The following is a 12,591-nucleotide window of genomic DNA, read 5'->3' on the forward strand; positions in this document are numbered from 1 at the left end:
TATAGAAGGTAGCTAGATAAAAGCCAGCATTCGTCAGGAACTTGTGAGACAGCTCCAGTCTTGCAAAAGGAGTCATCTCCCTTACCTCTGACAGAAGGGAGATATGGCTCTCCGTTGGCATATGCCTATGGTTGCATATCAAAGCCCATGCTGGCCTCCAGACTCCTACAGTCAGTCCCTATTCACAAGTAACTAGTATACATTTCAAATGCCCTACACTGGCATCCTGGACCTTCTCACCTTTCCAGGCTTCCCTTCTGTATAGCCATTTGTTCTCTATATAACAGAAAGATTTCTCCCAAGCCCCCACTATCTCTTGGTATCTCTGCCATCTTCTGCTATTCCCACTTCCATAACCCTTGCCATGTCCAGTCTGTTTCTTTCCCTCTCTACTCTGGATATTCTCTATATCTTGCTTACAATAAAAAACCTTCCCTCCTAATGGAGTGGCTATGTAGGTAGTTACTTTATTGTGCTCCCCAAACATATGTTCCTACTAAGATCATTATACTCCAAAGGGTGAAAAATACCTCATTCCTGGAGGGTGGAGAGACTGCTTAGCAGTTAAAAGCACAGCACTTGCTGTTCTCCCAAAGGACCTCACCTTCCAGCATCCACAACGGGTTGCCTGTAACCCCAGCTCCAGAGAATCCAATGCCCTCTTCTGGGGTCTACCACCACTTACACAAATATATGTAAACTCACATACAAACACATAATTAATGTTTTAAAATTATCCCAGCCTAATTGATGAGCTTTTGGCAGGTAATGGTTGCTGATGGAGGGAAAGTCATCTTTCTTCAGTGGTTTGACCACTGTGGGTTGTCCATGTTTCAGGGGATGGCCCTGAAACTCTCTGTGCATGGGCAGCACTAATTCGATTTAGGAGATTATAAAAAGAAGAGGAAGGGAAGAAGTGGAGGAGGAGGAGAGAAAGTGGCTGAAGACATGACCATGATCAAGAGTACTTGCCGCTCTTCCAGCGGACCCAATTCACATCTAGACATCTACACTGGGTGGCTAACAACCACCTATAACTGTAGCTCTGTGGAATCTGACACCCTCCTATGGCCTCTGCAGGTACCAGCACACATGTGGCATACACACACATAAATTAAAAATAAATCTTAAGAAGAGAAGAAGGAGAAAGGAGGAGCGTGAAGTTGGGAGGGCTGTGTGGTAGGGTTCTAGGAGAGGGGATAGGTATGATCTAATATGTTGTACTCATGTAGGAAATTACTACAGAATATGTGATAAGAAATGAAAACCAGCAAATACTGTGAGGATGTGGTGGTGTTGGAGCCTGTGTGCCTGCTGGAGAGAGTACAATGTGGTGCAAGCTCTGTCGGAAAAGGTCTGCCTTGGCATCTGCTTCTTGAATCTTGTCAACACATGGCAGGGCCTGGAGCTGAAGCCATAACACTCTAACCATAGCACACCTTTGGTGGTGACCTTGCCACTTATACATCAAAAATAAGTCTTGTAAGATTATTTTCTATTAATTTTTTGCAATGTTACAAACTGAACCAAGGCCTTTCATGGATTAGGTAAGTGCTCTAACCACTGAGCCACAGCCTCATCCCTTACTGGTAGGTTTGAGGCAAGCTTGCTAATGTTGAGCCACATCTGAAGCATCTCTTTGTCAGATACTAAACAGGTACTCCACTCTACAACATACCCACATAATCAGACCCTCACTTGTGAATTCTAGACCAGTGTTCTACCACTGAGTCACAGCTACACCCTTCATTAGGGATTCTAGGTAAATGGTCTATCACTGATCCATGCCCCCAGCCCCTCACTGGGGGGTCCTAGGCAGGAGTTCTACCACTGAGCCATGCCCCAGCCCCTCACTGGGGAATTCTAGGCAGGTGCTCTACCACTAAGCCATAACCCAAGCTCTTCACTGTGATATTCTAGGCAGGTGTTCTTCCACTGACTCATGTCCCCACCCCTTACTGGGGGATTCTAGAGCAGGAGCTCTATCACTGAGCCACACTCTGAGCCCTTCACTGGGAATTCTATGCAGATTATCTACCACTGAATCACACCCTCAGCCCCTCACTGGGGGGTTCTAGGCAGGAACTCTACCACTAAATCACACCTCCAGCCCCATATGTTGTACTATAAACTGCACAGTGGTGTAAAAATCATTCATCTGTCCTTTGGATGCTAGGAATTTATCCTCTCCTTATACATCTGCAGGACATTTATCTACTTCTAACACAGTATGCTCTGCAACTTTACCAAGAATAACCAGACAGATTATATCCAAATACCTGTCCCGACAAGTGGGACATGAACTGGGGTTCCTGACAAACCTGGAAGAGAAGGGAATGGAGGGGACAAGAGACATGAGAAATGACAGCAAATCTTGCTTTCTCATCAAGCTTCCCATTTTATTATTCCTCAGGAGCTGTTATATAGCAAACAGGCAAGGGGGAGGCGAGGTAGGATGCTGGAATTTAGGTCTGGAGACATCCCTAGCTGGTAGGGAAATACTGAGGTCTGTGACTGTGAACTAACAAAGGAAATGCTAATTGCTTCTAAAGCCTGGGGCCTGAGGGTCTCACTAGGTTAATTTCCTAGGTCTGGAACTTGCCCTGCAAAGGTGAATATCTTACTTGTGAACTTAAGATGGCATAAACAAAATACAGGTATCAAAATACAGGTCTTTGCTTCCGGCAAATACCTTTACTGTAAGCAACAATTGGCCATCACTCTATGCGCACCATTAATGTACTTACATAAGACTGTCTCCACTATACAATCACACGAAAGTTGAAGGGAAACCATTTGGAGGAGGAATGGAGCCAGTAAGAGATAGCTAGAGAAAGTAATGAAGGTAAATATGAGCAAAGTATATGATACATTTGTATAAAGATATCATGAAATCCACTGTGTTGCAATGTAATTTTTAAAGTAAAAAAAAAAATTAGCTATATCACATCCCTTCCTCAAAAGGCTCAGAAACCATCATGGAAGAGGGGGCAAAAAGTTTATAAGAGCCAGAGGTGGTGGATTACCACAAAGAATTGTTCTAACAATACAAAGTAAGGGTACATGCTATACTATTGTGTGAGCACCAGTGCAGTAGATCTATTAAAATGTGCATACACTGAGTCACCAAACTACAATGACTAATTTCAGTAGTCAATAGGGATGTCTCAGCTCTATTATAATCTTATAGGACCACCATTGCATGTGCAACCCGTGGTTGAAATGGTTGAATGAAATGGCACACCAGTATGCTAAACACAGCTTATGTACCCAGGAGAGAATTACCTCATGGTAATCCGAACTGTTAAGTCCACTTCACTTGATGTTAAATTTCATTTAAGAACTGATACACGCTGGAGGCTGACAGATGATTCAGTAGGTAAAAGTGTTTGCTGCCAAGCCAGGTGACCTGCATCCAATCCCTAGCTCAGTGGGTAAGGGCACTTGTCATGCAAACCCAAGGACCTGGGTTTGATCTGCAGAACCAATTTAAAGTTGGACAAAAAGAACCAACTCCATCAAGTTTCCCTTTGACCTCCACATATGAACCTTGGCGCAAATATGTCCATACACACATATACCCTATTATTATTATTATTTATTGTTGTTATCATTATTGTTGAAATAAATAGTAACACACAAGCTTCTTCTCTTCCAGCAGAATATGAGGTCGCTGTACCTCCCCCATACACTCCAGGGCCATCCAGCCTTCTAAGGTCTGCCAATCTGAGGGCACATCAGTCTGTGAACTTGCCGTAGACTGCATGATCTAAACTTTACTGGAAGTCTGAAATTGAGGGTTAGTTCCTTCAAAGAAGACTATGTTCTTCTAACTGAGTCTATCTTCCCCTTTTCTAATACCACCAACCCCAGATACGGGAAATTCTTGGCACTTCTTTGTTTATAGATGTGTTGACCCAGTATTTGTCTTCATTGTAAAATGGTGGCATTTGTGTGTGTGTATGTGTGTGTGTGTTATGTTTTTGTGTTGTGTGGTATTGGTGCCTGTATATGTGTGTGCTTGATGTGTAGGCTAAGTGTATATGTTCCTTGTGGTGTGTGTATATACTTTCTGTGTTTGCTGTGTGGTGTTTGTGTTTTATATGTGGTGTGTGTGTGTGCGCGCGCGCGCACACGCGCACACTGTTAGGGGGGTGTGTATTTGCTGTGCATATTGTATGTATGCTTTATGTCCAAACTTCTTCTTTTCATGAGGTAACCAGTTATATCAGATTAGGCTTCCACTATATTCCACTAGCACTTCATTTTAACTATATTAGTTAGACCTTCACAACCTATTTCTAAATAAGCTCACATTCTAAACCACCAAAGGTTAGGATTTCAACATACAAATGTGAGAATACCATGAAATCCCACATAGTTGTTATGAAATAATATCACATTGTTTCTACAACTTTAGAATTTTGCTGTTGAGCAGGACCCAAAGAAGGATACGTGGATTTCCATGGGAAAGGGAAATAGAAGAGAACTCCTGGGTAATCTGGGGACAAGGCTGGAGGGATACAGATCTGGGAACTTGAGGAAGAGGGTTGAATGAGCTGGGCACAGGAAATGGGTTGGAGCGGGACAGAGGAGTATTGTACCAAAGGGAACATCTTGATGGGGGTGCATTTCAGGATAAGGAAGAAACCCGGCACCAGGGAAACCCCTAGGAATCCACAAGGATGACCCCAGCTAAGACTCCTAGCAATAGTGGAGAGGTGGCCTATACTGGCCATCTACTGTAATCAGATTGATGACTACCCTAATTGTCATCAGAGATGCTCTATCCAGTAACAGATGGAAGCAGATGCAGAGGTCCACAGACAAGAACTGGGCTGATCCCCAGAAGTACTCCCGAAGAAATGAGTGATTGTATGAGTCAGGGAGGTCATGAAGAGGACAACCCACAGAGACAGCTGACAAAAGCTCATGGGAGCTCATGGACTCTGAACAAAAAATAAGAGAGCCTGCATGGAACCAACCTAAGCCCTCTGAATGTGTATGACAGTTGTGCAGCTTGGTCTCTTAATAAGGCTCCTAGCAGTGAGGTCAGGACTTGTCCCTGGCACTTAGCTGCTTTGGGGAACAAAATGCTGGATTACCTTACCCAGGCTTGACACAAAAGGAGGAACTTGGTCCTGTCTCACTTTGATATGCCATGCTTTGTTCAAGCCCATGGGAGGCTTTCCCCTTTCTGGATGGAGACAGAGGAGGAGTGGAGTGGATAATGAGGGGTAGATGGGAAGCAGTGGAGGGGGGAAGGAACTGCAGTAAGTATATAAAAATAAATGAAAAAAAAGATATTTAAGTAAAATTTTTAAAAGAATTTTGCTGTTGTTATTGTTGTTGCTGCTGTTGATAATGGTGGTGTTATGACATGGGGTCTCATGTACCACAGGCTGACCTAAAACATGTAGTCAACAGTGACCTCAAGTTCCTGATTCTCCTGCCTCCACCTCCCAAGTGCTGGTATTACACCTAGGTGCCACCACACCCAGTTCTACAATTTTCACTTCTCCAGTTCCCAACGGTGCTGAACATTACCCTAATATGGTCATATGAGCTTGCATTTCTCTCCTCTCTTAACGGACAATTTACAAGATACATGCACCCTGTGAGGCTAACAGATTGAGAAGCAGAGTCTAAGATACACCTCCACTTGCCAATCATCTCTCCCTCCCCAGAAATGGCCGCACTATTTCCCCACCATCCCCAGTTTGCGTCCACTGTGCTCTCGGTTTCTCCTAATTCTTGTACCCCTCCCAAAACTAGCTCACCACAGCTCACTGCCCCTGCGTCCATCCTTCTTCTCAGCTTCCTTTTCATTCTTTTTCTCCTTGGTAACTCTCTAAATATTTTGCTTATTATTCACACATGTATCTAATGTGATTGGATCAAACCTACCTCCCAGTTCCTCCCTTATAACTTCTCCCCCATTTCCCCTCCTTTCCCCTACCCCATTTTCCCTCCTTTCCCCTTTCTTCATATTTTTATAGGCAAGGTCTTACTCAAGAGTCAGTCCTCTCCTTCTACCATGTAGATCTCAGGGATCAAACCCAGGTCTTCAGGCTTAACAACAAGCACCTCTACCCAGGGAGTCATCTGACCAGACCTGGGAGCTCACTACTGACCTGAAACTCACTGTGTCCACAGGCTGGCCTTGATCTAGAGGTAATCCTCTTACCTCAAGTGGCAGCTGAGGCTGCAGATGCGAGGCATTGACATGACCCATGACAGACAAATCTTGACAACCACACTAACAAAGCCAATTCAAAGTGTGTGGGTCCTTTTGTTAACCAGCAGCCAAGATCAGGGCTCATCCCTCAGAGTCTCTTGATGTCAAAGTTCAGGGGTACAGTATTTTTAAAGACAAAAATCACAATTATATCAGTGTTTGAGGAGGGTCTGAGCAACATCTATGAGGTTTTGTTTTTTTGGTTTTGGTTTTTTGTTTTGTTTTGTTTTTTATTGTGCTATACATTTTTTCTCCGTTCCCCTTCCTTCCTCCCCTCTCCCCTTCTGTCCTCTCCGGTGACCTCCCAGGCTCCAAATTTACTGAGGGAAACATCTATGTTTTTGCAGAGAGTCTTTGGTGTTTTCCAGATACCACATGAAAATTATTTCTGATTTACACTTCCTTTTAGTTATTTTAGTTTAATGTTTTAGCATAAACAAACACCAGTTAGCCCATCTGGCCCAGGGTCAGAGTCATGAACAGTCCCAAAAGCATCGCCAAAGTGGATGTGGCTATGTTTGGGTATGAGAGTGAAGGCTGATGAGCGGCTAGGCAGACACAAAATAGAATAAGGACAAGGTGGCATCAACTTAGCCATTTCATCACCATGCCTACTTCCTACCTTCTTTTGTCAACATTTATTGAAAGCATTGTTTTGTTATAATTTTTATTCTTTAAAAACTTCATATATGAAAATGACGAAATTAATCATATGGAACAGATGAAGTGCCGAGTAAATATGTATTGTTGGCATGGACACATCCATGTCAAGGACCCCAATGCCTCCAAACCACGGAAATGGCAAAGCTTTCCCCAGGTAGGGCCCAGAGGGATAGAAAAGCCTTCCTCTAGTCCAAGTAAGACTGTTTATAAATTATTTGACCAGCAGCGTGGGCAAAAGCTAGCAGCCACAGCTTCCTCTTCCATGATGACTAGTATTTCTCCCTTATAGAGATCTCCCACTGGAATTAGTTAGCCCCTTCTTGTGCTGTACATAATAACCATAAGTAGTGAGTGCACTCTATCGTTACTGCGGTGAGAGAGTGGACCAGTTGTAGACATGGAAACACAAGAGGATAATGGTGAGGAAGTATGAACAAAGTACAATGGTATATATGTGAAAATGTCATAATAAAGCAGATTGTTTTATATGCTAACTAAAAGCTTAGTAATAAAAAATAAAATGGACAAAAATCTTGATTTTATTTGTCTTCAAGAAGATGTAAAATTCCCAGCAAGTATACAGAACGGTGTTTGGTACCAACCATCTTATAAATACTAACCAAAGTCACCATGAGATATCACCTCACACGTATTAGGATGTCTATCACCAAAGAGAAGAGGTGACAAATGGCTGACAAGGGTGTGAAGAATAGGAAATCTTTGTACACTGTTGAAGGGAATTTAGATTGGTGCAGCCTTTGGGGAAAGCAGTACAGGGGTTCTGAAATAAATTTGAAAAGACCTGTCTACTGTGTTACACAAATCATCTCTTCTGTGTGCACAAGTAAAATAATATCACCACCTCATAAAGATTCTTGAACTCCCATGCTTGCTTCAGTATTATTCACTGTGCCAAGTGATGGCAAGAGTTCTCTTTAATCTTTCCTTCTCCCTGGTGCCTGGAGGTCTCCTTAAGTAAACCTGAGTGCCTTTACCCACCTGGAAACCAAAAATTTCATTGAAAATGCTCTAGCGGGTGACTGCCTCCTCCTCACCTCCTCTATTAGTTACTTTTCTGGTGGCTGTGATAAAATGGAGTTGAAGAAGAGAGGGTGTCCTAGTTACTTTTTCTGTTTTGGTGATAAAAACACATTGACAAAAAGCAACTTGGGGGAGAGTCCAAGGTTACATTTTGGTGAAGAAGTCATGTCAGCAGGAACCTGAGGTACCTAACATATTGCATCTACAATCAAAAAGAAGAAAGTGATAAATACTTGTGTTCAAATTACTATTTCCTTTTTTTATGTAGTCCAGAATCCCAACCCAGAAAATGCAGTGACAGGTTATCCACCGTCAGTTAACCTAATCAAAATAATCACTCACATGCATGTGAAGAGGTCTGTCTCCCAGGAAGCTCTGTCTCCTCAAACTGACAATTGAGAGCAATCATTACCAAAGATTTATTTTGACTTAGTTTGAAGGTGTAATCCATCATGGATGTGAGGACACAGTGAATGAAAGTCCCTCTAGGTATAGAGGCAGCAGCATGACACAGCTGATAATTCTGCCTCCATAGTCAGGGAGCAGAGAGAGATCAGTCAGTGAGTGGTGATGTTGCACTTAGGTTCTCCTTTCTATTCAATCTAAGACCTGGCCCTTAAAGCAGTATCACCTATATTCTGAATATGTCTTTCCACTTCAGGTAAACATCTCTGGGACAGTTCTAAAAGACACACTTACAAGGTATGTATCCCAGGTGATTCTAAAACCTATCAACTTGACAGCCAAGATTAAGGATCTCACTGTTGAGGTGTTCTGCGACACTAAACACCAGGGGTCCAGACTATACAGCTTGCCTCTTTCATTAGATGATGGAAACCATGTCTTACTAAGTGAACAGGTACACCAGTGAGTGAGCAAATCACAAGGAATCAGAAGTTTGCTGAGCACTGTTTACGAGCTCCAGAGTTCCTTCACAATTAAGCTTCTCCATGCTTGAGTTCGTTGGTACTCTGTGCTAACGGCTTGAGTTGAAAAACATGAGCAGCATCATTCATGGATCCACCCTCTGCTAAAGAAACACCTGCACACCTAGCTCTGACTCTCCTGTTGGGATAACATGAGGCTGGCATACACACAGGTCTGCGTAGATGTGTCCTGAGTGGTACTGGAGGGAAGTGGATCCATGTTCTCTGTCAAGACCTCTTGGCATAGATGGGCATAAGTCACCTCCTGTGTGTCTTCTGCTGCAGACGCCTGCCATTGTGAGACACAAACTATGAAGAGAATCCCCAGGTGAGATTCTGGAGGAGAGCAGGGCAGTGGGGAGGGCTCACCTGTGTGTCCACCTTCCTACAGTCCTCAGGCGGAATGCCCTCCAAGTCACCGTCTGGAAGGAAAGGTGAGAAGGTGTGCCTGTGTCACAAGAGCCCTTAAATAATACCATTTTGTGTTTTATATTTCACAGATGACCAACAGAACCCCGGGGTAAGACAGCAACATCACACAGCGAGGGACCCTCCCACCTCTTCTGCTCTTCTCTGGAGGCCCACAAGCATCCTAAGACCACACGCAACCATTTTCACAACAAGGCTCCTTACATTTATGTTTTTCCTCCATGTCCATGGCTGGGCTGGCCCTGAGTGAAAAGAAGTGGAAACATTAAAGTGTGCCTGAGAAATTACACATAAATAGAACTCTTAGGAGCTGGAGGTGTAGCTCAATGATAGAGTGCTTGTCGAGTATGTAGTGGTAGTAGCTTCAATCCCCAGTACTCAGACAAAAACCTTATGGAGATGCAGGGATGTATTTACTGGGAGAGTCCAAATTTACCCACCTCTTATATTTCACTTGCCTCCTGGTCTCACCATTAGTGGCCCCTACAGAAAGACAAAGATCAATCTTAGAATCCACCATGCCCCATACACCCCCTCCCAGATTAACCCACACACACACTGACTCCTGGGACATACTGTGTTTGGCACAAAGCCAGCAGAGGCAGATGAAGAGGAGGAGGAAGAGGAGGAAGCAGGCAGCAGCAACTGAGGCCCAGAGCACAATGTGGCTGGGTGGACCTGGAATTATAAAACAGTAGTGGTCTGTTATTAAACATCAGTTACATTAATTCACTCATTAAATCAAACATTTATTGAGTGAAATAGGCATTTAGGAAACCTACACAAAAATAATTAAAGCAATCAGTCCATGTGTTCTTGATCACATAGGTGTGTCTCTTACGAGTCTTTTAAACATAGTAAGACCCTATGTAGCCCAGGATGACTTCAAACTTGAGACCTTCCTGCCTTCAGCTCCCAAAAGCTGGGATCATAGGCATGCACCTGCATACCCAACTGATGAGACAAATTAAATACAATACCAAAGAAAATTCATTTGGGGCGATGGTCCATAAAGGATAAGAAACACCCAGCCCTCTGAAGCTAAGAGAACCCTTCCCAGATAGTCTATGAAGAACATACACTAATCCTGACCTGAGTGAACCACATAAAGAGGGAACAATCAGGAGGTGGCAGGGAAGGGTGTTTTCTAATAAAAATTGGAGATCAAAAGTGACATGCAAGAGTCATAAACTGAAAAGCATTGCAAGCTACAAAGGTGAGCGCAAATGAAATAGCACCTACAAAGTGATTGGCATACGATGTGTCTTGTTTTAAAGGAACAGAGCCTCTTAACAAATGCTGGAAAGCTCTAAGTCAACACAGCAGAGACTTGTGCATTTGTGTGCACTGTGTCACAGCAGCCAGGACATTGAACCAGACCAGCTTAGATGTCCATCCACAGATGAACGGATAACGATAATGTAGTGCATAGCCAGAGTGGAACTTTATGCAACTGGAGAGAAAAATGAAATCATGGCACACATAAGAAAATGGATAAAACTGGAAACCATTATATTACAACAAGTAAGACAAACTTGGGGAGATAGTAACACAGGATTTCACTCTTATATGAAACTTCCATTTAAAATGTGTGTGTGAGAGTGTGAGTGTGAGTGTGTGTGTGTGTGTGTGTGTGTTGAAATTAAGAAGGGGATCGTGAGAAAAAGAGAACTCGAGAGAGATAGGAAATTGAAAGTGTAATGAAATTATGAAATAAGGAAGCAGTGGAGACTGTCTTGGGGGAGAAAAAGCAGCAGTAATAAAAACGCATATGGGCTTAAACAGCGATCTGAGTGCAGGGATTAAAGGTGTGTAAGCACCATCACTTGTCCTGATATTTTAATTTAAAGTTAATTGAGCCAGTCAGTGGTGGTGCATGCCTTTAATGCCAGCACTTCAGAGGCAGAGGCAGGCAGATCACTGTGAGTTCGAGGTCAGGCTGGTCTGTAGAGTGAGCTCCAGGACAGTCATAGTTACACAGAGAATCCTATCTTGACAAACCAAAATAAATATCATTTGGTAGAAGGAGGAGGAGGAGGAGGAGGAGGAGGAGGAGGAGGAGGAGGAGGAGGAGGAGAAGAAGAAGAAGAAGAAGAAGAAGAAGAAGAAGAAGAAGAAGAAGAAGAAGAAGAAGAAGAAGAAGAAGAAGAAGAAGAAGAAGAAGAAGACAAAAGGCTAGTGAAATGGCTCAGTAGATAAACATACTTGCTTTGTAAGCATGAGGATCTCGGTTCAAATCTCCAACCTCCACATACACACAAGCACACATAGAAACATAGTTACACATGCTTGTAACTCAATGCTGGGGTAGAAACAGCAGAATCTCGAGAGCTGAGTGGTCCAGTCAAGCACTGGGCAGAACTTTGGGAGTCGTGCTACAGAAAAGGAGGAGGAATTCTATGAGCCAAGTTGGGGATGGGGGGGGGAGTATCATGATCATGAGGAGGGAACGCACAGAGACAGCTAACCTGAGTGCATGGGAGTTCATGGACTCTGGACCAGCAGTCAGCAAGCCTGCATGGGGCTAACCTAGGCCCTCTGCATGTGTGTGACAGTTATGTACCTTGGTTTCTTTGTTAAGGTTCCCAGCATTGAGATCAGGATCTTTTCTGATGCTTAGTTGGCTTTTGAGAATCTGTTCCCCATGCTGGATTATCGCCCCCAGCCTTGATACAGGGGGTCAGGGGGAGGAGCTTGATCCTGCCTCAACTTGATATGCCATACTTTGTTCAAGCCCATGGGAGGCCTGTCCTTTTCAAAATGGAGATGCAGGAGGAGTGGATAGGGAGAGGGTTAGATGGAGGCAGGGGCTGTGGGGACAGGAAGAGAGTAAGGAGGGGAAACTGTAGTCAGTAAAATAAATGAAAAAAAAAAGATAATTAAAAAGAAAGAGTTCAGCATTCAGCCAGCCTGACCAAAAGAGCAAGGAACAAGTCTGGTGATAGATCCTATCTCAAAGAAATGACGTAGAGGGTAGAGGAAGACAGCTGACACCTTGCTCTGGTTTCCACATGTGTGTACACACAGCCTCATGTACATGCACCACACACTGCTCACAAATAAAAGAGAGAGAGAAACGCAAAAGTGGGCACCAACTACAGTGAAGAAATAAAGTAGTTGGCAGCAGAGAAGGGACAATAGAGAGGGCAGAGAGGGGTAACAATGAGACAAAGCTTAGTGGTTCGTGTGTAAGATGCTTGAGTAAAATCTATTACTTTGTGTGTCCTAATTGAAAACTCATTTAAAAGAAGGAGAAGAAAAAGAAGAAGAAGAAGAAGAAGAAGAAGAAGAAGA

At 43.5% G+C, this 12,591-nt stretch overlaps 1 protein-coding gene across 1 annotated transcript in view; it reads right to left on the reverse strand.

Annotated features, from left to right (window-relative positions):
• Positions 1-7,097: 7,097 nt before the first annotated feature.
• Positions 7,098-12,591, reverse strand: part of LOC126495407 (leukocyte immunoglobulin-like receptor subfamily B member 2) — a 9,244-nt gene continuing 3,750 nt past the window's right edge. The window contains exons 2-6 of the mRNA XM_050133016.1: positions 9,874-9,975; positions 9,738-9,780; positions 9,502-9,539; positions 9,238-9,290; positions 7,098-9,157 (exon numbers count right to left, since the gene is read on the reverse strand). Coding sequence (XP_049988973.1) covers positions 8,993-9,157; positions 9,238-9,290; positions 9,502-9,539; positions 9,738-9,780; positions 9,874-9,975 — 401 coding nt within the window. The 3' untranslated portion in view covers positions 7,098-8,992. The remainder of the gene's footprint in view (positions 9,158-9,237; positions 9,291-9,501; positions 9,540-9,737; positions 9,781-9,873; positions 9,976-12,591) is intronic.

The sequence above is a fragment of the Alexandromys fortis genome, unplaced genomic scaffold, assembly GCF_014885135.2.
Source record: "Alexandromys fortis isolate MF-2015 unplaced genomic scaffold, M_Fortis_MF-2015_v1.1 scaffold_488, whole genome shotgun sequence".
NCBI lineage: Eukaryota > Metazoa > Chordata > Mammalia > Rodentia > Cricetidae > Alexandromys > Alexandromys fortis.